The following is a 25615-nucleotide window of genomic DNA, read 5'->3' as shown; positions in this document are numbered from 1 at the left end:
GGTCAGCAAGTCCATCCCATCCATCATTCTATCAGTCAATAACAGTAGCAATAGTACTGATCCACAGTACACCACAGCAAGAGGCAGCTGGGCTGAGCTGGCTGGGTTGCACAGCGCGGGGCACCAGCAGGCGGTGGGTCAACAAACAAATGCAAGTAAAAGGGTAAAGTAGTTACACAAAAAAAGTGAAAGCGCGCTCTATACATGATCGCACCCAGCCATGCATGCAAAACGAACACCAGATGCTCAAGAACAAGCAAACCCATAACCGAGCTCTAGGAAGGACCTGCTGATTCTTGGCTCAGTAGAAAAGAAGAGCTTTCTACACCGCAAGGTGGCTTTGGTTTCATCGCCCTCCCCTTTTCTTTTGCCCCCTCTCCTTGGGCTCTTATATTACCCCCTTTGAGAGAATTTCCCTTTCAGCTTCACTGCCCGAAGTTCACATTATCCCTCACTCTATGTTTGCTGCATTTTTCGTGGGATTGTCTCAATTTTCACGGCCCTTCTCGCCGCCCCAGGAGATGCTCCGTCGACTTTGACTGCGACTGTGTCGGTTGTAAGGAGAACTATTCTCTTGTCCCTCACTGGAGTTCTCGCCCGACTGTTGTCTGCTGGTTGGAGGCTTCGTGCCGTCGGCAAAGGAGACCTTCGCCTCTGCATCATTGCCCTCATCATCCGTTTCTTCTAGAAGAACATCCGGATCGTCGGAATCCTCCGAGTCATTGATTTCACCAAGCGCAGCCAGACGACGGCGGCGTTCCGCTGGCGTTTCACCCGTGTCATCCAAATCCGCTTGCTGGGGAGGACGGGTGAGTCCGGCCGCTTCGCGAAGTTGAGCAGGGGGAATACGTTCCGTGCCATCATCATCGGAATCCCGTCGTGACCGGGGACGCGATCTCGGAGACGTGGATGTTGGACTGAGGTGGGAACTGCGACGCTCCTCAGCTGCTGTGCCACGTGTGAACCGTGCCAACGAAGCGGCAATGTCGCCGGGCACTTCCACGTCCGATTCGTCGTCCGTGAATTCGCTTCCGGTGCCGGATTCGTCATCTTCGGCGACGGGGGCAGGGGCAGGGGTAGGCCGAGAGGCCACTCCAGGGTCTGAACGGCGGCGCTCTTGCGATTCAGCCTTCTCAGCCTTCTGAGCCTCCTGGCGAGCCGCCTTCTTGACCCGCTCGGGAGCGTCGGTCTCTTCAACCACATCACGACGTGCTTTTGGACCAAGGTTACGAATCTGTTGGGCAAATTCATGTTTGGTCATGCGGCGACCCTTGTGCTCGACGCCTCTCTTGCCAACATCATTGTCATCAGCCAGGGTGAAACGCAGACCATCATCCGCCAGCCAGTCGTCTTGCGCAGCCTTGCGGGCGGCCTGCGAGGTTTCGCCTTCCTCTTCCATACCGAACCATGTACCCATCCTTGTCAGTCCGCGACGAACAGGAGCATCCGTCTCGGGTTTATCCCCAGAAGGAATGGAATACTTCTTGATAACTTCTCCATCTTCGTCCTCGACAATGATGGTGTTGCCGAATTGATAGGCGTGAGCGGAGCGACCTTTCGCCTTGGCAGGCTTCTTCGATGCTTCTTCAGCCTTCTTCTTTTCCTCAGTCTTTCTGGCCTCCTTGGCCTCTTGGTCTTCGGCACGACCTTTCCCAAGGCCAATCCACTGGCCAAAACGTTTACGAGCCTTGTCCAGCGGGTGCCCGGTCTTTTCGCCAATGGCCTGCTCAATCTCCTCTCCTTCAGTCCTGCTGCCATGAGGCTGGCCGCGGGATTTAGCGTATTCATCCGATTGTTGCTGCAGCTTCTGGCGTTGTTCTTCCATATGACGCTGCTGCTCCTCGGTGGACATGTGACTGATGTCCTCGACCTTGAGAACGTTGCCTTCTTCATCTTCCATGACCATGTTGTGACCTTCCAGATAAACTTCGAGTGCAGGCTCGCGTCCAAACTTATCGCCTTCCTTGGAGGGCGGGGACGCCTCGCGTTCGATCTTGTCGCGTTCCCTGGATTCATCACTCTTTTCCTTTTGCTCATCCGACTCCGTCTCCAGCGGGCGTTGAGGGGCGATAGCTGACTGACTGATCGGGCCACCGGCGCCGTCGGTGCGTCTGCGACGTCTGCGGCGTCTCCGCGCAGATTTACCACCCGTCGACTCCGTATCTTCGTCGCGAACCCGACGCAGAAAATTACCTGGGACTCCAATGGGGGGCAGGGTTCCCGGGGGATATTCCGGCTCATTCGACGATTCGTCCTCATCCGGTTTCCGGAACGACATGGATCCTTTGGCAAGGGATTGCACGCGGGGCAAACGGTTCATCCATGAAGGACCCTCCTCGTTGGCGGTGGTGTAGGAGAGCGTGATGGTCAAGGTGTTGATGCGCTTTCCTAGGGTGAAGACGGCAATGGATGAACCATGGACCAAGATCGAGGAGATGACCATGAAGGTCGTGACGGGCCAGATCAACTGTATGATATAGTAATTAGAACTTCCCGGACCTGGCAAATCAGCCTCCGACCAGGGCTCCGTGCTGTCCGATTCTAGCTCCGCCCGAGCCAGGATGGAAGCGAAGATGGCTCCGACACCAATGGGGCCGAAGTGGCCGGCGAAGAGGGCCTCGCGCCACGTTTTCACGTCCGGGATGATAGGTTTCAACATCAACATGACAGGGATGCGGCGGAAGAAAATGACGAGGAGAGCGATGACTACGAGTCGCCACGGCACGAGCCCAATATCCGGGTTGTTATAGTCCTCCCAAGGGATGATGGCTCCGAAGTAGACAAAGTAGGCCAAGTTGAGCAGGAGATCGATGACGTTGGACACGTGCGACTCTTCTGTTTTCTCCGTAAACCAACCGTCGTTACTGAAACCGACGCCCGCCGAGAAGCCTATCAGAAGATCGTCCATGCCCAGCAGACTGCCTGAGCCGGCGCAAAAGACGGCCAGCACGAAGTAGAAGACCAGGAAACTCTCACGATCAATCAAGCCCTTGCGCTCGGCGAATTTGATGGAATGACGCGCGAGGTAGCCAATTACGAAGCCAAAGATTGCGCCGAACACGCACTCGTAGAGGATGGTGATGCAGAACCAGTTGAGCGACACCTCCCCGGCATTAGGGCGGTAGCGCCAGATGTAGAAGCCCAGGTAAATGAAGGGGAAGGCCATGCCATCGTTGCAGCCCGACTCGGCCGACAACAAGTCTCTCAAGTGCTTGGGAACTCGTCGCGCGAATTTACCCTTACCTACGACGGACGAGGCCAAGACGGGATCGGTGGCGGTGACGCACGCGGCGCACACGAGACTCTCCAGCCAGGAGAGGGGAGGCACCATCCACCAGATGAACAGACTAGTCACCAGCCAGCCCCAGGTCATGACGGGTACCAGCAGCAGAAAGACAGATTTCCAGTGACGTTCCATGTACGCCTTGGGCAATTCGACACCGACGGCGAAACACTGGACGACCAGGACGATGCGAGAGCACTCGAGGGTGATCTTGTCGACATTGCCCCACGAGTTGGGATTAAACAGGTTGGCCGCATGAGGCCCGAAAATGATACCGCAAAGGGTAGCCACGGTGGCTTCACCGATGTACAGCTTCTCCTTCACAAACAAAGAGCACAGCATGAACAGACTGGTGAAGCCACCTAGAATCATGTAAGCCAGATGTGGCTTATCGATGTCCAAATGGTCCCACGCCATGGTTTGCGACGGGCGGACGGGGTCCCGAACTAGCTACAGAGGTCGTGCGGCGGGCGCTTGCTCGAGCTGCGGGATGGCTTGATTAAGTCCTCCCCGCGCAGCCCGTGATCTTCACCCCGATATAGCCTTGCACCAGGCGCCGTAAATCCCGGAATTACCTCCACCGATCGGACCAATGCGCAATTCAACAAGCAAGGGAGATCCACCTCAACTGTAATCAACCAACGCGCCGGGTTCCCGCATACCTCGGGGGGATCAGTAAACGCGGACCGAGCTGGAGGGCGACGGAGGCCGCGGAGAATAGGCGAGGACGGAGGAGGATAGGGAGGGGGGGGCGAGGCGGCGCGGTCGTTCCAAGGGCGTCGCGGGTGCGTCCTGCAAGGGGGAAGATGAGATGCCTAGGTGAGCGCTGGACGTGAGATAAGTTCCGGGGGAAAGGAAGAAAAAGGGATGGTAGTAGAAGGAGAAAAAAAGGAAAAAGAGTTGGTCCGTGTAACCATCGAGAAGGAAAGTAGACTATGAGGTGGGAGGGAGGGTGAGAGGAAGAGAGAGAGAGGTTCCGGGCTTACCAGAAGAGGCAATGGATGGTTTATCCGGAAGATCTCCGATAATATTGACCGACTCCGCCAGAAAAGGGAACCGCTCAAGGTGGAAAATAAAGAGATAGAGAGGTAAAAAGGTAAGAGGGATGCGGTCAGAGGGAGGAGAAAAGACCGGGGAGTTAGGGAGGAGTGAGTAGGAAGTAGGTAAGAGGAAATGCGTCCCAAGAAAAGAAAGGGCGGGAGAGAAGAGAAGTAAGTAGGAAAGTAGACTAGTAGTAGTAGAAGAAACGGGGAAAGAAAGAGAAGCTCCAGGTTTCTCTCAGCCCAGCACCAACACCAAGGCAGACAGAGAAAAGCGTGGAGGGACAAGAAAAAACCAAGAACGACTGGGCGTCTGGGCAAAGACTGGCGAATGGCCGGGACCAGAAGACCGGAAATTTCCTTCATGAAGATGATAGGGATACCAAGACCACAACCAAGCCCGAGACCCAGTGCCCGAGCGGCATCGTGACGCTTGATTTGATGCGAAGGTTGGGAACTTGGGAGGGGGACTGGATGCAGCCCAGCACCCGAAACGAATGCGATTACGCAGGTAAAAGGTGACGGGGGCGAAGGAAGCACCGGGCGGGGAATGGTGCGAATAACTCTCTTTTTCCCCTTCTTTCTCTGCCACTGTAAAACTAAAGTTTAGTTTAGTCAGTAGATAGTAAGAGGGAGAGAGAGTAAGAGGGAGGATCCATGGTCGTTCGCGGAACGAACAATTTTAAGGCTTGGCAGAGCGGGACTCTCGTTTTTAGATTGCTTCGTTTCCTCTTCTCGCCCGTTTCTAGTCACTATTTTCTTCTTCTTACCAGCTGTGTATTCTACAGTCTACACATCCTCAGCTTACTCTCTCTCCCTCTCTTCCTTCATTTCCCGAGTATCCCTTGGCAATGACAAAGAATACTTGGTTGGCATCCCACTTGGTGACCTCGCGTAGAAGTTGAACCCGCTCTTCAACTTGGTTTTCTCTTCTCTCTCCCGGTTCCTCCGGGACTTGATTCCATCCATCTATTGATAGTCACGATGTACTAGATAAGTAGCCGATGTTTTCTCACTTCTCCGAACATCAATCAGCAGCAGTACCACCTGTCTCTTTTGCCCCAGACTAGTTCCCCCCGATCTGACCTACCGCTGGGGAGATTTCTCGTGTAACCTGGAGATAGATAACTCGATAGATGGAAGGCCTAGATACTGTAACTAGCCAACTTTGTGGCATGTACCAGATGGAAGGATGCAGGATAAGCTTGATCTCGTGTCAAAACCTCATCTCCATGGCTGCTCCAGACCATGACAGGTGTGAAGGGAGACCGTGTCACCAGTCACTTGTCACCAAACATTCTCCTCATCATCATTCAGCACACACACACACCAGCTGGTACCAATCACGTACCACGACCTTTCCCTCTCTCTCTACATGAGATCGGGGCTACACCACTGCACCCAACCAACATCACCCACCTTACCCGCTCGGGCAAGCCGGAGGGCTTATCGCTCTTCGCCCTGCGAGGCTGCCGAGACTTTTCCTGCCGGTCTTTATTGGCGGTGAGCCACACTAACCCGTTAGTGTCAACTCCACAGTGGGGAGCAGCCCCTCCGTCCATCTGCCTCCTGCCCACTTAGAACTTCTTCTCTCGCCCGCCACTTACGCTGCCTTGCCCACGGTCTCTTTCCCGCTTACTACCAATCTGGTAAGTCAGTGGTAGTTCAATCCACCCACTTCCGTCTCCATTCCAGGTCCAGCGCTCTCCGATTACTCTCCCCAAGGGAAAGCACTCTGATTGACTGTGCCGGTTGGGTCTAGTGTGGACTAGATCCAGCGAGTCAGGTACACCAGATACTTAGAACAGGTACACCTTCGCTTACTCCTTCTGTTGCCTTCATAGAGGACTCTACCGTTCAAGCGCTTCTCTGGAACACTGTCGGATTTGACTTGAGGTGTTTGCCATACCATCCAACTTATACAGATTTTATCCCAATGTCTATTCTTGTGGACTAGGTCCGGAAATGGGCGGGTAAAAACCTGTGACAGACATCCAAAAATAGCCATGACTTTTCTACTGCATCTGAGAATCTCTCCTCGATATGCTTACAAGAGCACGAAGCAGAAACTGAAAGCCCGCAAACAACATGCTGCAGATTCAGTCCACCTCCACAAAACCTACACTACCCTGACGTGTCTGGTCTAGACAGCAGCAGCCATATCCCATGCAGATATACCTGGTTTGTAGGTAGTGTGTGAGTGTGACAGACTGAAAATGTCCGCTTATAATTAGCGCGCCAAACACTTGCAACTTGCATGATGAGTGGCAGGTAGGCTGTGCAAACAATTGACTCTGCTCTATGCTATTACGGCGGCTAAATATTGTCTACACTGCACGAGGAAGGTAGGTGTGCATGCGAGGTATGTGATGCTGCACTGTACTCTGCATCCAGGCATACAGAGTGAACAAGAATAAAGTTCAAACAGAGCCCAATCCAATGCCCGTTTGCCTTGGCAGGCATGGAGACCCAATTCTAGCCGTTGAGTGAGCTGCATGGAGAAAAGCCTTAAGCCTTCATAGGTTGTCTACTAGCTGCAGGGGAACACTGAAAGTAATGAAAGAACAAGACCAGTTGGATAGATCTATCACGTTCAACACGAGAGGTAGTTGCCTCGACGAAGGCACTTCAAGTGTTCTCACACCATCATGCCAAATAAGCTTTGAGGCAAACTCAATTATGTCTACAATTCATTTAGAGACTCGAGTCTGTGCCACTGCAACCCCACGGAGGTGGTCAAGTGGACATTACAGTAAGATGATAGCATTGAAGCATAATCGAGATGCTTCGAACTCTATCTAGTTGTCTACTGTTTGTTATAGTGGTACACAGTACCACTTTCATTGAACACTGTCCGATATACTGACTACATCTGCTACAGTGCCGTATTAGTATATTCTGCAATATCAACCAGCCAGTGAACATAAGCCGACTTGTCACATTCATAACTATCTGCTGACAATCAAGCCATAATACAATGAAGGACGACTAAATCATAGCATCTAATAATATGCCCTTGTCACTTCGAGTTAGTATATCGCAACCGGGATACTATGGCAAATGCAATTATGCAATTAGTATTACTTTAGAAAGTCTACCAACAAAAGCACTGTGACTGCTTCGACCCAGCAACAATTACTTATCAGCATGATAACAAAAGCAATACTACCACTATAACAATATCACCACACTACCCCCTCTAGTCTCCCCAATAGCACTATTGGAGTTCAAAAGTAATAATACACAGGAAAGGTAACACAAAACCCATCGAACTATTGTAATAGTATCAAAAGTCACTCACCCCTCCTTCTTTTCCAAAATATTTCCACCACTATGATTCTTCCCAAGACTCGCAGTATGTAGTCGCAACTTCAATTGAAAGATTGAAAAGAAGGGAAAATAAAATCAAAGTCGATGCAGGCATCAATCATACCATCTCCACCCCCACCCCCAAACCTGAACTACATATACTACTAGTGTGTGATGAGATGACACATCCATGAAAAACCAACCGATGGATCTATCTATCTACTGCATCAGCAGAATACAGATCTTGCTTGAGTCAGTAATCACACTAATATCTATTCCACTAAATACGACTCCTTACTAAGTAGTATTAGCAATGCTCAGCAATCAACTACTAGAGTAGTCATTATATGCAGCTCCCTGCACGATGAATCCCACGTGAACAGGCAGGAACTGAATGATTCGAGAATTGATACGTATGTGTACTATAGTAGTACTTGCTTAGTTCCTGACTGCAACTAAGTACTGCGTAGTTCTGTAACCAGCCAATCAGGGTCAGGGGTACTGTGGGTGATGATGTCTTCGCTTTTATTTAACCCGGCTAGCGCGCGAATACATTGTCTAACTACTGCTACTACTAAGTAGTACTGGTAAAGTACTAGTACTAGCTCAATTGATGTATTTGTTAATAAAAGAGTTTGGCGATTATTTTTCCTATGGTGATGGTTGGGATAAATTCGATTTCGAGTACTACGCACTTACAAAATGCGTGGATATAGCCCCAGTGCCTGTTGGGTCTACTACTTACTACTCATGGAAAATTTGGGGATAACCCACCAGTCACTTGAAGTCAAGTCACCTGGGAGGAAAAATTACCAGCACGAGGCAGACAGACAGATGGACCCACGATGAATGCCTAATTTGACTTGGTTCTGCATGCAAGTGTGTTCTCTCTCCTGCAGGTCAGTCCCAAAAAGCAACCCAACCATGTGTCAGAAGATCATCCCTGCAATCTGCAGCCGACCACGGAGAGAACAGGAGTCGCTTGAAAGCATGACAAACAAACACATCACGGGCAAAAAAATCAAGGAGAAGACAACGGATTTCAGGCTAAACAACACAGCAGCATAGATGGAACAGCGTCGTAGCAAACACAGCGGAACAGAGGGGAAAATAAGCGAGACATTATGCGTGTGAGAAGCAAATAAACGTGACAAGATCCTGAGCAAAGACTACCGCCGGTAATTCCCACATTGACAAGTCACACACACTTATCGAGACATACGTGCCAACCACGACACGGGGAACAGACTGGGCCCTGTCGAAGTCTAATCACCCAGTGGCATTCCTTCCACTTGATCGCTCAGTGACCGCCAATTGTCAGCCTGCAGTTCCGAATACTTCACTCGCTCCTGGCTCCAGTCCTGATGAAGCCGGCTGATGTGATACTGGCTCTGTTGGAAATACATAAGTTCGTTGCGGATGCATTCTTTGATGAACACCCCACGTGCGTGCTGATGCACAATCGATTCCTTGTCCTACAGCGGTAACATGCAAGGTCAGCCTTTCCCTTTCCCTTTCTCATCTTCCACGCTACACCCTCGAAATTGTAGAAAGTCCATACCTTGACAATTGATTCCTCTACTTTCTCAATCTCCCCTGGCTTGACCGGCTGGGTCCGCGCCCGTAATTCTTGCAGTTTTCTCTCACTGTTCTCAATCCGCTTTTCTAACTGAGGAATGTTGTTGCGCGCATAACGGTCCCGCCGGTCAAACATCTCGCGAACGCTGACCAGGCAGTCCCGTTGGCGCTTAAGGTCTTCCAGCATCCCTTCCTCCCAGGCTCGTGCTTCATCTTCCAGCAAGCTCTGACTGGCCGAGAGGTGCCGCGCCGTGGCCTTGATGCCTTCATTGAGCAACGGCACGTCGTTGGTGTCAAAGGCATACGTGTCTCGCGTCATCTCAGTAAGCGACTGAAGGGCGAGCGAAAATCGCAGATGATCCGCGGCAAGCCCCTCATTGCGCTTGGCTAGACGCTCGAGTAAAGTGCATAGGTTGATGTATACCTCCGCAGACCTCTTAACCCCACTGCGAACCGTATCGAACATGTCCGTGAGGTCCGATGGCAACGAGTCCTCTAGATCAGGAGGCAAGGCTCGGCCGGTGAACTCATCCTGTACTGATATCGTGGCTTGCTTACGCCACACCGAAAGTTCCTACCCAACATTAGCTTCCCAGCTAGAAGTACCCAGAACGAAATACCAAAAACAGACGTACCGTAGGGACGGTTAGGAACATAATGACCAGCTGCTCCTGGCTGAGAACCGGGTGACGAACGAGGGCGTTGGTGAATCTGACGAGTCCTCTGCGACGCTTCTCAAGGAAGGAATTGGAATCCGCTGCAAGGTGAGTGCCATTGACTTTTACCAGGTAAGTAATCTTGGAGAGCTTTTAACAAGCTTTGTTCAAACGTACCTGAAAGTCGCTTGGGTGGAAGCAAAGGCAACTGCCGGAATGGGTATCGTTTGTGAAGGCAGTCCAGGAGCCAGACAAAATCGCTATACCGTCGCACGACCGTGCTCTGCCTACGCGCCGACTTTACCTCGTAATTGCGATGTTGAAACATGAACATGCCCTCCTTCTCCGGGAGTAGCGTTATCGTTATGACTTCTTCTAGACGGGGGCTGCTGACCCGGCCTATCCCCAACGAGCGCCGACGGGGATTAGGCTCGCCCTGATCACTTCCAGAGGAGCCAAAGCCTCCAAGTCCTGCTCGGACAGGTCCTCCTAGTCCACCACCACTGCCTTCAGATGTATTCCCCGTGCTCTCGCCCCATCCAAATCCAGTATTGCTAGGTGGAGCATCGGCATGACCGTTGGCACGGCCGTTATCAGACGCTCCGTGTGTATGATCCCCCTCACTGGCCCTACTCGACCAGGCATTGAATCCCGATCGCACGCTCCCAAACCCATTCAAGACGGCGTGCTCAGATTCGGTCTGGGCATGATTGTGGCCACGGTGCAGCTGGGGACTACCCCACGGATCCGCCTCTAAGCTACCCATCGACCCTCGGGCAGATCGTCGCGACTGAGTCGAGCTCGGTTCTCGTAAGGGGGCGGAGGAAGGAGGAGGCGTAGCGGGACGGTCTTGTGACTGGACAGGTGTAGCCGATGATTCCTGTTTGGCGCGCAATGCGTCGAGGTAAGAGCTTTTCGGCACTGGGAGCTCTGCACGCCGCGCCCGTTAGTGGCTTAATTAAAGTAGACAAGTTCCAGCGCCAACTCACTCTTGCGTCGATCGTCCACTGCATCAAACGTAAGGTCCTCGCCTTCCTGCGCAAGACCCACGAGCGCTAGTAGGACACTGAACTCTCCCCGGCCAAGACCATTGGAGCTGTCACTATCGCCCGAGATAACAAGGTTGAGTATCTTCGCTTGATCGGTGGCGCTCAGGCCACTGCCCGACAGTATTTCCCGAACGGACGTCAACCCGACACCGGTTCCAACGCGGTCCCCCGCACTAAGGACTAGATCATACGCATCGATATAGCTCTCGGGGACATCGGAATCCGGCAGCAGGGTCTTCACGATTTCTTCCTTGGACGTTCTCTTATTGGTGTTACTCATCCAGGGTGAGCCGGAGCTGTCGTCATCGGCGAACAGGGAGGAGCTCGCATTGCCCGTATTGCTGCCATACGGCGGCTCGTCTGCGAAAAGGGAGGCCTTGGACCTCTGGGCCGAATTAGCCAGTGGAGAGTCCTCCGGCGAAGTGCCGAACAGAGACATGGAGACGGTGGTGGCTGGGGACGATGGATGCGACTGTTGATAGGCAGTGACGAAGCGGAGCTCGGTCGGAGAGGAGCAATGAGGTGATAAGTGTTGCGCGAAAGGGCACCACCACGACAGACACCTCTACGGCCACGGAGGGTTCGAGAACAGCAGATCAAGCAGACGTAGACAATAGTAAGCAGCCGATTGAGATGATAGCGATGAACAATCGGGCACCAGCGAGGGAAAAGGGCCTGCTCTTCCTCGGGGGTTGGATGATAAGACAGCAGCAACGCGTGCAAGTGAGCGAGTGTCTGTCTCTTTGGGGGAAAGTCGGCGAGTCTCCACCGGCGGGAGGCGCTAGTGCGGCTGGCAAGTCAAGGACCCCCTCGATAACCATGGTTCAACTGCACTTTACTCGGTCATCAACAACACATCTTGCACATTATTCTATTTCATCTGGTATCTCGGTATCTATATACGTTCGTTTAAAAAATGCAGTCGTGTCCACCTTGTGTATCTATCTACCACTAGATGCCCCCTTCACTTGAACTCTCCGATGTTTGCTCAGGGCATTCCGGCATGCTTTCCCCACCGGATGGAACCGCGAAATATCCTTTCTGCACCAAGACATCTTGCCATTCTGGCTTGCCAGTGGCTAGGATCAATGATGGGTTCGCATCCGATGCGAACCATCTTTCTTTCCGCGTGTGAGCTTTGCTCCCTCCTTCTAGCGCCGCTCGGCTAGCCCTGGTTTGTCGCCCGCGTTTCGTACCGCTCTGGTCCTCGGAGAGCGCGCCGGTCAGCAGATGGCGATATCGTGCGAGACGCATGTCATAGGACATGATCCCCCGAATGTACGGGCCTAGATCTTCGGCAATAGGCGCTAGGCCATTCTCAAATGAGGGGGCCAGGCGTCCCGTAGGTGCAGGAAACACATGGTCAGCCCGCATAATGGGCGCGAATGCGGAGAGAAGACCTGCTTCGGACGTATTCGCAGACTCGGGCTTAGCGACATTCTCCAGCACCTGGGCAGCTCGAGCGGCCTCGTCCTGTCCATCTTCATGTCGAAAAGCTCTCCCAAGTAAGACCTCAAATGTACAAGCAATGGCGGTTTGCGTCTGCGAATAGTCAGGTACAAGAGAGGTGTCGAGTAAGGTGTAGCCTTCAGCGTAGTTCGATCGCTGCTTCTCGGGCATGAAAGGAGCCGAAGTATCCACGATATCCTAAAGAAAAAGTCAATGTCTGGTAATCATATAGTATGACAGACGTCATGGCTTACCAGTCTGGCTTCGATCGAGCAAGAGGAGCCAAGAATATCCAGGTCACTCTTCATATCCATGAACTCGGACGCCTGCCGTAATTGATCGAGCCGCTCGGCGTTCGTTGTGGCTGAAACCGGGTTCAATGGCGATTTGGAAAGGTTAGACTTGGCATCAGCTTTACTCTCCGACTCTTGGGTGCTGAGCTGCCACCAATTGAAGGCCTCGCGCTGGGTCTCTATATCAGCGTCTATGCCGTCGCACATCAACATATCGCGACTGAACCAGCCCATGTGTGGTTCGTAAGTGTTCAAACTCAGCACTCGGAGCGGATCGCCATTCTGATCGAGATCCGAGCCCCGTGGCCACCGGTCGATAATCCAATCGAGACCAGACTTTTCGCTCCCGACTGCGATTTGGCACCAGAATCCGAGTTCCATAACGGTCCGTCGAAGGTCTCTGCCGTTGCTCGCATATAGGTCCTCAACAGCGTTGCGCTTGAGCATGTGGCCCTCATTTGCAGCCAGGAGGAGGGTGTAGTCGACGGCAAGGTCTAGTGGAGGAGGTCGATAGCGAAGGATGGCGTGAAATCCTATGTCTTGAAGAGGGATAAGATTCTCGTCGTTACATGTTATGATGATTGGACGTTTCGACTGGTTGATTAGTGTCATGACTCCGGACCAGAACTGCTTATCTTCTTCGAAAAGAATGTCGGCTTCCTCCAACAATATAAGTGACTGCTTCTGGTGTCGAGAGCGCTTAATATCGGCCACTTGAGTGGCGCTGTTTGCGTCGACTTTGGGAGACCCCTTCGAATCTTTAGCAGCACCAGACTTGAAAAAGCCCATCAGTTTGTTTTGCTTGTGATCGGGTGGCGCTTCATCGGGCCCATTTGCGACAGATACTTCGCCAGTCTTCGCATTATGGACCAAATGATTTCGTGTCATATCACCCACGCGCTCCACAATATCTCTCGCACTACGGCGGTTACCCGGGTTGATTTCGAAAACTTCGAAATCAAGCTCCTTTGCCACCGCGTACACTGACGCCGTTTTACCACATCCCGGAGGACCACTGAGGAGAATTGCGTTGGATACGCGAGCTCTATCAGCGCCTGACTTCGAACTCAGAGCCAAGTCATTGGACCGCACCAGCGTTCTCTTAGTGGTGACATCTCCCGCTAGTTCATCATCTGATTCATTGATAGGGTCCAATTCGTATGCCTCGTCTTCGCTTGAGACGATAAAGCCGTCCAAGTTCTCTTTCTTGCGTTTCTTTCGTTTCTTCTCCTCGGCACTTTTTCTTATTTTTTCATCGCTCTTGGAGGATTTGCCGGTGTCGACTGTTGTAACCATAAGATATTTCAGCCAGTCCCGGAGCATATATGCTTCCTTGCTGGTTTGGAGAACTTGGTCAGCCGATTGAGGAGCATACTTCTGAGCCCAATTCAACGTTTCGAATGCCCCTTGATCGAATGGAGTCATGTAGCTGGGTAGCGACGAATGAAGCTTTCTAAGAGCTGGGTGACAGGATCCCACGAGTGTCTTTTTGCCGTGAGAAGAGGCCGCTAGTTGTCTGGTCACGGCTGTTTGTATGACCTTCCCGCTAGCGACGTGTTTTGAGGGTATTCTTAGACTTTGGGGCGAGTGTGACGAATATTGCCGTATTTGGTGTACAAGTACGCTTTCGTTGTCATGGATGCTTATAGCAGCCATTTTTGCCTTCTTCCAATCCCGCATCAAAGGGTCGGAAGTGGCTGTATTTTGGGTATTGTGTTCGATGCCTCGGACATGGACTAGGTCGCGTGGAGGCCAAATTGGCTGTATAGGTTCTGGAAACTTAGAGCGACGATGCTTGAATGATGAGAAAGTGGTGGAAGGAACGGTTGTTGATGCTGTGTCCTGGCCAGGGAAAGGGCGCGCTGTAAGTCCTGTTCCCATGGAGGGCTGTGGATTGGTAGAATTAGGTTCTCGGGACTGCGAGTCTGTGGTGTCTTGCTTGCGCGTGGGCTTCTTCAGGAAGAATGGATGAGTTGGCCTCTGTGGCGGTTGTGCGACTGTAGAAGAGGCAGAGGCGACAGGCTGGGAGGCCTTTTTGGCGCCATGGTTCTTCTGACCAGCAAGTATATCGTCAATCAGCTTTCCCACCCGTTCCCGCACACTGCTTTCCGTGCCGTATCGGATGATCACCACCCTGCTATCGGAACCGGATAGCTTTTGGGAGTCCACCTTGCTACGCTTGCTGGTCCTCGTCTTCTTCGGTTTATCCTCGATTTTATCTGCCACAGGAGAAGGCAGCAATTTTCCGTTGGGGTTTAACTTGATTGTTTTCTGCCGAGGTGACCTTCTTTCTGTCACCGGTTCGTGCGTACTGGCGGCTGCAAGCTCGTGGTCAGGCCCTTGTTTAGTCGTGTCCGCCCCCTCTGAAGCAGGGGTAGCGGGCTCAGTGCCAGCCTTGGACTCCGGAGGTACCAAGCCATCGTCGACCGTAATTGTGTTTTCGCTCTCAACTGAGGTGGTGTCTTTATCCTGAGATTGCGCATCTTTGGAGATAACATAATTCATCACAGATCCTTGACCTGACGCTGTTGGGTTCGACTTCTCCTTGTCAGTTTTCCGTCTCTTTCTCCGGCCGGCGTTAGGGTCATGATCTAGTGTTGCAACAGGCGTAGGGGACGGCTCGGGGCAAGAGGACAAGGCAGGGACATGGTTGCTGGGTGGTTGTTTGTGTAGAAGCTCCGGGCCTTCGTAAGAGTGATTGCCGACGGGTGTTTGACTAATTGGGCTCGTGGATATCCCAAGTTCTATAGAATATAAGCATCAATGGACATGGGGAAGCTAAAGGGGACAATGACCTCTTCGAAAGAACGGATGGATGGCACGCTGCTCTCCCTGTCCCATAGCCATACTAAATCTGGCTCACCACGATGCATCCATGAGATGAGCCAGTGCTCATCATCTAAAGGGAATATAATTAGGTTAAAGGGGTAATCAAGACATGAACTGGGGTAAGAATGTCAATGAGCGGATAGTTAGGATTTTGTTTGGAATCAGCTTCTCAGCTGCAGCGACGATAAGCAATTAAGGAACGAAATCGACGCGAAGCAGCGCGTGTTTCCGCGCGGCCACCGAGGGAGCCAATAATGCCCGCCTTGGACGTCATTTCATACCATACCCAATCCATACAAGACCCGCAGTCATGTGGCCCCTAACCCCATTGGGAGACACCGCCCGGAGATCGGCACAATGTAAGCCCGGAAATTTTTCGGGAAGCCATACAGAATGGATTTCTTCAGGAAGTTCAAGGTGCCTCAGCTCTTCGGCGAGAACGGTCGCGCTTCGATCGCATTCTTTTGGACCGGCTCTTACAATCATGGATCTGCAGCCCCCATCGGTGCTGGCTCACTTGCCGCGCCCGTTGCATGCCTCTACCGGTAAAACCCACCTGGGCGAAGTGCATAGCTTGGCCGACTCGAAAAAGCGCAAGAGACATGAAGTGGTTGTTGCGGTCGATGGAGAGGCCGTTAATATCTACAACGTATGCATCAACTCCACGGACTCAGCATTGACAGGATAATAGAGACTGACTTGCCGATTCTCTCTAGATCCAAACACCCAAATTGGTGACTTCCTACGCCGTCCCACCTCAATCCGCGTTCTCTTGCCAGCCCTGCTCGGTGCGCAGAAAGATCAATAAGTCTCTTGTCAGGAGGCAGACCTACGTCGCCGTGAAACAGCAGATCAAGTCTTTCGTGGAGGAAAATGGCGGAAACGGATCTAGTGCGCCTTCCATCGGTTCCTCGTCTTATTCAGTGACCGATTCGGAGAGTCCTGCGGTTTTTGTTGGCATTGTTCCAACCGAGTCTAAGGAGGAAGAGGAAGGATCGTTCGATGTTCTGGCTGTTCATCAAGACGGTCGCGTCCGGCGCCTGTCTTCGGACCTGAAGACCCAGCATTGGAGCTTACGGCACAGCGAGGTCGCTAAAACCAGCACAACTCACGAGATCCGCTCATGTTTCCTAGTCGAATTCGAAGATGCGAAGAAATCCTTGTTTAAGCGCAGACAAGATCTGGCCGCCCTAGCTTTCGGAAACCTTACAGAGACCGGTGTCGACGAACCATCGGTGCTGTTGCTTGTTTCGCAACCCATTGGCTCTCAGCACACGAAACTGAGCGACGTGAAGGTCCAAATGTTCTCCGTTCCGGCCAATGCCTCCTCTTCGGGCCACGACGAAAGCCAGAAGATGCGCCACCTGATCACATTCAACCTCCCTGACATTGAGGGGCCTGAGACGATCGAGACCCGTGGGTCGCAGTGGTACTTCCATGCTGGATCAGCTGGGCTGAACGTTTCCTTCGGACAGGGATACATCAACTTCGATCTCTCCCAGTACACTCCCACTATGACCTCGAAGTTCATTCTTGAGAACGAGGAATTCTCTTCCCTTATGCGTATCTCCCCTCAGTCCGTGATCGGTGCCGGCAAGTCCATGATCGCCGTCTACGACACGCAATACAAATCCGTGCAGCGCAGCATCGCTGTCGGCGACATCCCAGCCAGTGCCTCCGGCATCAAGGCGCGCACAACGTTTGTTAGCTACTACGCCAAGCTGGGAGTTGCCATTGCCACCAAGGACAACACTCTGCTCGCCTTCGACTTGAGCCCGTCGCACAACACTGCCAACCCCTCCCTCAAACGGTCTAGGGATGGCTTGCTCATCGACGCTATCGGCCGGGGTATCGGATCCGCCAAGAAGCATCGCACCGAGGATACCGCAGTTCTGGGTCTCTCTTCGCCGGAGGAAGTCGAGCGCTGGAACAAGCTGACTGCCGACCTCCACCAGTGCTCCGAGGCCCAGGACGCCGATGCTTTCGACCGTGCAGTGCTGGCCTACTTCGGTGCCAACGGCTTCCCTTCACCAGACGACTACGTCAACCCGGAGACAACAGTCCATCTTCTGTCTTTGATTTTCAAGCTGAAAGATGACACCTCGAGCCAGGACCAACTGTCAGCCTCATCTTCCTTCCGCTTGTCCATCAACCTGTGGCCCCAGCAAACCTGCCAATGGCTCATCCAGATCGGCCACCTGTCGCCGAACAACGTCGAGATCGCTCTCCGCCGATCCTTCAAGCCCCGTATCCTCCCCTCCCTCCCCACCGGATCTTTCATCCAAGCCCTGACCGAATCGGACCCATCCCTCCAACGCCTCATCGACGTCCTCCAAGGCCGCGTCCTCTTCTCCACCGACGAGCTCGCTTACATCCTCAAGCTCCTCATCAACACCGCTCGTTCCCGCTCCGTCACCCTCGACGAGGAAGCCCCCAAGGCGCTCACTAACGGCGAAGACCAAGACCAAGAAGCCACCACCCAGGCCCTGGCCCTCTCCCACGCCGAACCCAGCCTCGGAAACATCTTCCTCGCCCTCAACACCACCCTCGAAAAGATCCACCGCCACCCCCTCCCCGCCATCACCACCTCCATCCGCTCCGCCCTCTCCCGCACCGAGATCATCTCCATGGTGCACCACCTCCGCCTCTCCCTCGCAACAGGAGGCTACACCTCCCGCTTCACTGAATCCCCTCCCATCCCCGTCCCCGCCGAGCAAACCAACCCCCCGATCTCCCTCTCCACCATCGTCGACCTCCTCAACGCCTCCGTCGACGCCATCGGCCCCTCCGGCTGGATCTCCGCCGCCTCGGGCGTCGACGACTCCATCACCGCCCGCGACCAGGAACTCATCGCCGATCTGAAGTCTGAAATCTCCGCTGCCCTCGCCGGCATCGAAGAGGCCACTTACCTCAAGGGCATCCTGCACGAATACCTCCGCTACGCTAACAGCGCCATCCGCTCCGCCACCACCACCGTCGCCGTCGACTCCGGTAGCGACACCCCTGCCTCTGCGATGGTGCGACTCGAGAAACTCAACGGCGCGGACCTGATGGTCTTCGGCGCTACGGAGGACGATGATGGACTTGAAGGTGACGCCAGCGGCAAGTTGTTGCCGTTGTCGCTCAAGGCCGGATCGAACGATGTCAGCAAGACTAAGGTCAAGCTGTCCACTGGTGAGGTCAAGACGAGAAGTAGCAGAGAGATTGGTTATTTGCGGCGGAAAGCGGCGGGCAAGTACTCTTTCGAGAGACTTATTGTATAGATCATTCAGTGGTAGTTTATCTTTTTTTTATTACGGTATATGGTGTATTATGGTATAAAAGTAGAACGGATGATCAATTCGAGCTTTATATATATATATATATATTCATTGAGTTTATGTTTCTCATTCGTTACAGTTATGGCTGGTCGGGAGTTCAAATTGTGTTATTATCTGGGATGTTAGACTTTCGGTAAGTAGCTGTAGGTGCGACGCTTATTTGTAGGTCTTAGCTCAGACCCTCTTAGGGAAGTGCCTTTATATAGTAATTGTATCTTTGAGGTCTCCAATTCGAGGAAACTGATTCACACAAACCTATAATACTCTCAGGGGTCCTACTATCAGGACTGCTATGACCTTTTTGTGGGTGTCTTCGTGGTTTATACTAGTACATGATGGCGGCGAGACGAGGATCTACCGTATTGTGAAAGAACGATTCCTAGTACCTCGCAACACCCACTATACTACCCTACTGTTTATAAATCACATATAGGATGAACATAGTACTTGGACAGAAAGTAAGAATCAATATGCCAGTCTCATTCGATCTCAATTTCACATGGTCTGAATATATACACGCTTTATATATAATATATGCACAAATGATAAATCAAAGACTCCAACTCCAACATATGGCACTTATCGTCTCAATATTGGATTGTCATGCTTGCATGTCATCAGAAATGGTTTGGGGTATCGTGAAGATCCATGTCCCAGTCGTTAGGTTCACAAGCAACTAAACCTCCCTGGTCGTTGTCAAGGTCCCGCCTTTCCCAGATATGACAAATAAAAACAAAATACACAGAACAGTTCTTGGTAGTGGCACAGAAAACCAGTGTCAGAAGAAGGAAGCACTCAATAATAAAACATAATCGCACTTGCGTGATCCGTGAAGGGGTTGTAGGGGGATAAAAGGGCACCGTCATAGAACGTCAGCTCGTTTCGAACACGTGCTTTGCTGGCATCGACCAGTCAGGAATGGACAAAGGGTAAAGGTGCATTCTAGCGAGGATTGCCAGAAGAGTTATCGCCTAGGTCATCCGCCATTGATTGCATTGGAGAAATTGGTGAGAGGATCCAACTTGCTTCATCAATCACCCTCCATCATCCTGATGCACAATGATGCGAAACAGTCAGGAGCTTGAGTTAATGAAACGCGTATGGCGTAGGCCTGAGATGCAGAGACGATCTGATGTGGCCAATAGTGCCGATCCATGGTAGCACAGCCAGTCTGGGAGGGTTACCAAGCGATATTTGCTAGGAGAGGGTGTACTATCAGCATTACAATGCCGTCAAGTCATCCTCGTTATAGAGCTAGTTGGCTCCCAAGGTCGAGTTCTGAGCACGCTCTTTCAGCCGCATAGCTTGGGCTTCTAGTGATCGAGCCATAAGCTTTGTCACTGGCCACACAGCGGCCCGGTCAAGGAGACTTGCCGTGGCAATCAGAATTTTGCTGCCATAACCCCCTTCAACAACACTAGGCAGGCGTTGTAGGACGCTCAGGGCTGACATGGTTACGCCGCTTTGAACTTCTCTCTGCATCTTATTTTCGACGCTGGAAAGAATCTCCTTGATCTTGCCCAACAATTTGCAGTCCTCTTCCTCGAGTAAGAGAAGACTGGTGGCTTGCATGAGGTCGACGTCATCCTGGCCAAGAACGCCTAGATAGGGACCGACGCGTTCTTGAACAGTAGTGATCCATTCTGCCAGCACCTGAGCGCAGTCGAAAGTGCACATGGCACACTGGATGGGCAGCTCCCGGCACGTGAATTCAGCGAAGGTATTTCCTAGTTGATCGGACATTGAGATTGAGTCAGCTGCATAGAATGCAGCCTTGCGCAGATGCCTTTCCCGCTTGGTTTGGCCAGGTCGGTATACGCCCATGAGAGTCTGCAGAGGATGATCCTGGGTGGGAGTACCGGATATAGCAAGATCACCTACACCCAGATCTGCCACTGAATCGCGCCGATGATCAATCTGGTGGGAACTCTCAGTGATCGATGGGTCCAGCACATCAGATGGTATATCGTCCATGGGTTGATCTACACCTGTTCCACGCGCAAGCTCGTCTGACATCGCATTCCAATCACGCTGCCAGAATGCTTCTTTGCACCTTCCTAGATTGACGAATAGCCTGACGTACGCGAGATCTAACAGCGGGATACTGTCAGCAGAGAGAGGCCCTGCACCGAAAGGATTGGGGCGTTCCAAGCTATGCACAGGATTGCTGGCCCAAGCAGATTGCCAGGCTCGCAATGCAGGCTCGATGTGTGCTTGCATGGCCTCGTTCTCTCGTGACGTCCACTGCCGGCCTATGTGCCGCTGACGTGTCTCCCAGATGTAATTGTGAAGAGCATATATCAAAACCAAGCAGCCGAAGGTACTAGGTTTGAGTTCGCTACCGGGAGATTCTTCAGAAGCATCGTTGCCAGATGCTTTGGCCTGTGTTGTAGACGATTGCTGCTCTCGTTGACTGGCGGTAAGCAGCGTAGTCAAAGCAGCGGAGAAGGACAGCCCTTTCTTTGGCGTTGACTGTCCACCAAGCTTCTTCCACGCTTGTGGGGACTCCGCGGCCCAGAGATCCTCTTCGCAGGGCAGATCGAGGCGGATTTCGGAATTGGTCAGAGCGGGTGCATGATTATACGCCGACACAAGAAAGCATGAAAGCGCAAATATTGCGTAGAGAGTTCGCTTTCGCTCTTCTACTATCTTCCACTCCAACCAGTCCCTTCTCTCTTTTGGTTGCCCCGCTTGGCCCCAACTGTCAGCGTCAGTACCAACACGGCTGGCAAGTCCGGCAGTGAGGTAATCCTGAGAGAGGTCTTTTGCATCTAAGTGGCGATTCAATTCAGCCGCCCGGGCAAGGCTGACTAACGCGGCACAATGCGTACTCGCAATATCAGCAGACGTCTTGTCGCCGCAGGTGTGTCCATAGATGACGTTGAGGAGCATCGCTTGAACCAACCAAAGCGGCGTATTGTGCACCGAGCTGTCACGAGCGTTACTGTGGCGCCCGACCGGGGTCGACATGTCCGCTTTACGTCGCTCCTCCAAGTAGAGTTGAATCATTTTCTTGGCAGCTTCGAACAAGTCCTTGGAGGCCGCAGTATCAAATTCGTAGAGAGCTCCAATTGCCGCCATGGAGAGGATCAGGGAGCCACCACCTCCAGTGATGCCGGTCGAGCTAAGATTGAGATGGCCGCTGGGAGTCCGCAAGTTGTTGGTGTACTCGGGCGCCTGGAAATCAAGGGTCGGGATATGAAGGAACGGCATATGTGGATGGAAATACGTGATGTATGCTGAGATGTAGCGTTGCATGTCCGAGGTGCTAGGTAATTGACCGGAGCCGGTGAACGTGGAGGAACGGGAGAAAAGATCGCGGCAGGGAATCATGCCGCTGGCGGGCTGGGAATACTTGCGGTGATTGAGACTGGTAGGGCGCGCCATGCTTGCTAATAGAGCCTGTCGGGTGGAGTCTGTAAAGGTATCCGTGGAGCTTGGGGAATGGTGAGTTCGTAGGGCACTATTCGCGAAAGGGAGGTTGAAAGGATTAGGAGATTCTCCGTTTGTTGCCATAGAGGATGAAAACATACTCTGCGAATGTCCACCCATTAAGGGCTGGCCAACGGAAGTCATGGATGGAGGAGTTGCATATGTTTCCGCAAAGGGATTCTGGGCCATCAATGACTTGGGCGAAACCGTTTCGGGTGGAATGCCTATATCGTTGAAGCTAGATGAGGTGTACTCGAGGGGAAACTGGCCGGCGGCTGCCGCCGAATGTGGGGGAAACGGGTTGTGCCAGCTGTTTGAAGAGATGGAATAGCGATGTGAGCCATCCATCATGGCTTCACTGATTCCACTCTGACTGCCCGTGCTCATTGCGGAAGGGGACGACTCATCGATGGCAGAATCGGCGCTTTTACCCATAGGCATAGCAGGGTCAAAGGTGTTCATCCAATCGAAGCTGAAATCATCTTCCATCATCCCATCCGCCGGAGGCATATGATGCGCACCATGGGCATATGGGGATGATGGCGAGTCGTTTCCGTAGGTCTGGGGTGAGCCTCCAAAGTGCAGCTGCGCTGGGTTGATGGTACTGCCATGGCCCATGAACATATCTGGGACATTGATGTCAAAGCTACCGTAAACAGGAGCAGTGCGAAGACCACCAGAAAGATCCATGGGCAAACCCGATGTTTCTAGCTTTGTCAAGCCATTCATGGAAGGATGGTGACCTGAAGAGTAACCTCGGAAATCCAGGTTGGAAGCCACTGACGCGGAGCCAATACTTGCATGATAAGTATGACCCGAGTGGCCAGCTGGCGCTGGTGGAGGATTAGAGGTGTTCACCATTCCCAAGGAAGCCCCATCGATATGGCTGATGGTATTTGCTCTGGGACGCATGTTACTGGAGTTACTAGCAATTGAGTTCTTGCGAACCCGGTTCGCTCCAGTGGATGCGCCTCCCGTGCTCTCTCGTCGACCATTTCTGGGACGTGATGATGGGGTTGTAGTCATGTGTAGTTTCTGCTGATGTCTGAGAAGGAGATCCCGACGAGCGAAACAACGCGCGCATTCGGGGCATTCAAAGGGCTTTTCTTTGGTATGCGAGCGCTCATGACGCTTGAGGTGTTCCAAGCGAGCGAAAGACCGGCCACAGGTCGTACATCCATGAGGGCGGGGCTTGTCAGTCTTGGGGGGAGGCACGTTATTTTTGGTCTCAGATTGGCCGTTGGACTCCTTCTTCGAGTCCTCTTTGGGGGCAGCTGGTCTTGTTAGGAATCACGGATAGATAAGCATACTCCTCGAAGAACATAAGCTCACCAGGCACATCGACCGGGACCTCGCTGATACTAGCAAGGTCCTCCACCTTAGGGCTCGTGGCCGGGTCCTGGCCGACCATTGTATCTAGTAACATCCTAAGAACGTTCTTCTGTTTTGTGGGAACCAGTTTACGAAAGCACTGGTTGCGGGGGCGGGGTCTGGAATAGCGCGAGGCGGGGTGTTTGTTTATAAGGTAGATGAAGACGACAAAGCACTGCCAATAGAGGAAGGACAGTAGACGTGACGAAAGGAAGCTACTGGTGAAGATTGCGAAAGAGATGCGACATTGACAGCATTCTGATTCAATGAGATCAGAATTAGCTTGGTTCGTTGTCCGGACAAAAGATGCAGCGAATAGAATGCAGCAATGCCACGGGAAGCTCACCAAGTCAGGACAGAAGGTCGGGGAGATGAACAAACAAGAAGGCCGTTATTCGGGGGGAGGTAGTAGTTTTCAAGGTAGGTTGAATGAATAGAAATTGTGGGCGGCGATAACTTGATAAAGTGTAGACGATTAACAGGATCACCGTTACAAAGGAATTAGACCAAGTGGGTGTGGGTGGCGAAGTGGCTCCGTTCCTGGGGGGAGAGGCAATCGATCGCGGAATTAGCAACTGTAATCAGCAGGGGTTGAGTTTCCAGGCTCCAGGGGAAACCCACGGGTGGCTACTCACCAAGCTCTGCGGACGGAAAGACTCGTGAGGACGGACTAAATCACCCACGAATGCCAGAAACCATTGGACCCGGATTCCTTAGACGAGAATTGTGGTATAGGATAGGATGGAGGTCAGTTGCGCGGGCATGCGCCGCGATGGTGGTGTGAGTCGGTGGATAAGCCGGAGATAGCCGACTGGAGTTATGGGCGGGTGTTGCTGAGCTAGTAGTGGTAGTAGTAGCTGTGCTCAATCAATTGCTGATAAGCAGGCAAGAGGGCGGTATGTGGTTCGAAGATAATAGCTCAGAAGAAAGAGAAGAAAGGCACACTTTGAGTTGGGGATGTGGGGAGAGGGGGGTAATATGAAAGTGAAAAAAATAAAAGAATAGTAGGAGTAGTTGTAGTAGTGGTGGTGGTTAGATAGATGTAATTAAGAGGGATGGAAGGTGAGCAGGAAGGATGACTGATGAATGGGGGATGGGGGATGAGCGTGGATTGGGTGGTTGTAAGGCTGTACTCTCCGAGGGGTGTCAGTACGAGCAGGAACCGCAGCAGTTAGTGGCTTCTGCCGCAGCAAGGAAACGCCCTAGTAGTAGTCTGCCTGTTGCACGGGGAGCACCAGAACTGAACAACTCGCAGGATCGTTCGCAGTGGTTCTTTTTCTTTTCTTTTCTCTTCTTTCTGTTCGTTCTTTCTTTTCACTCACTCACTCACTCACTCAACGGTACATGCTCCGAGCAGCTGGTCGGGTTATCTAGTGGCAGGTCGATGGTATGTCGTAAGCAGGTGTGGTCCATTCACCTGCTAAACCAACTAGTTAGCTAGTCATCTCCAATTGCCAGATATGTCATTTCGTTTCGATTTATTACTCCATATTATTTCCTGAAGTATTGGGATCGCTCCTCCGGTTACGAACAGACCAGCCTGGCCTCCCAACTAAATGATGGCCGGACTACAACCTACTACCTTAGCTACCCAGGCCGAAAGTGACCTTTTTCTTTTTTCCCCTTCCTTTTTCAATTTTCTTTTCCTATTTTGCAACCTACATTTTACCAGCTTGAGCAGTGAGAGGCCCGTCTAATTAACTAAACTTACCCCGGCGAATGTTGCGGGACAAACCCACGAAACAGCATCCAGCTTTAGTCACGGTCGGTCAGCCAATAATGGGCTGTGACGGGAAACGGAGTGGGCCGGGTGGCTCTGGTCCGGCGTGCTTTGGGAGGGAAAGCATGGGCCATGACAGGGCCAGAGCCAGAAAGCGGGCCCCACCACCCAGTCACGGGGGAGTGGATGCTAGTCCCAGCCCACAATACGGTCACATCCCGGCCGCGCGTATTGTAACTTTGTATCTCCTGGGTATTCGCACGTCACGCAGGTCTCTCTCCGATCA

The 25615-nt window shown here is 52.4% G+C and overlaps 4 protein-coding genes across 4 annotated transcripts; 1 reads left to right on the top strand and 3 right to left on the bottom strand.

Moving 5' to 3' along the window:
* Nucleotides 1-376: 376 nt before the first annotated feature.
* Nucleotides 377-4035, bottom strand: BO88DRAFT_91553 (Na+/H+ antiporter Nha1). The gene has a single exon (XM_025713254.1). It carries the CDS (start codon nucleotides 3698-3700, stop codon nucleotides 488-490), a length of 3213 nt encoding a protein of 1070 aa, XP_025567053.1. The 5' UTR covers nucleotides 3701-4035; the 3' UTR covers nucleotides 377-487.
* A 4862-nt stretch (nucleotides 4036-8897) lies between these two features.
* Nucleotides 8898-15504, bottom strand: mvp1 (sorting nexin Mvp1; the record flags this gene model as incomplete). The annotated part of the gene is made up of 9 exons (XM_025702653.1): nucleotides 8898-9083; nucleotides 9194-9784; nucleotides 9846-9988; nucleotides 10044-10796; nucleotides 10856-11368; nucleotides 11406-11480; nucleotides 11890-12562; nucleotides 12619-15341; nucleotides 15447-15504. 9 exons carry the CDS (start codon nucleotides 15502-15504, stop codon nucleotides 8898-8900), a joined length of 5715 nt encoding a protein of 1904 aa, XP_025567052.1.
* Nucleotides 15505-15907: 403 nt separating this feature from the next.
* Nucleotides 15908-18865, top strand: BO88DRAFT_484214 (uncharacterized protein). The gene is made up of 2 exons (XM_025712273.1): nucleotides 15908-16135; nucleotides 16203-18865. Exons 1-2 carry the CDS (start codon nucleotides 15971-15973, stop codon nucleotides 18747-18749), a joined length of 2712 nt encoding a protein of 903 aa, XP_025567051.1. The 5' UTR covers nucleotides 15908-15970; the 3' UTR covers nucleotides 18750-18865.
* A 1195-nt stretch (nucleotides 18866-20060) lies between these two features.
* amdX (putative C2H2 transcription factor (AmdX)) lies at nucleotides 20061-23649 on the bottom strand (the record flags this gene model as incomplete). The annotated part of the gene is made up of 2 exons (XM_025702642.1): nucleotides 20061-23512; nucleotides 23571-23649. The coding sequence occupies 2 exons, from the start codon at nucleotides 23647-23649 to the stop codon at nucleotides 20061-20063; spliced, it is 3531 nt and encodes a 1176-aa protein (XP_025567050.1).
* Nucleotides 23650-25615: the final 1966 nt, after the last annotated feature.

This window comes from Aspergillus vadensis (assembly GCF_003184925.1).
Source record: "Aspergillus vadensis CBS 113365 unplaced genomic scaffold BO88scaffold_2, whole genome shotgun sequence".
Taxonomy (NCBI): Eukaryota; Fungi; Ascomycota; class Eurotiomycetes; order Eurotiales; family Aspergillaceae; genus Aspergillus; species Aspergillus vadensis.
The sequence above is the reverse complement of the archived record's forward strand: the minus strand, read 5'-3'. Positions and strand labels throughout refer to the sequence as shown.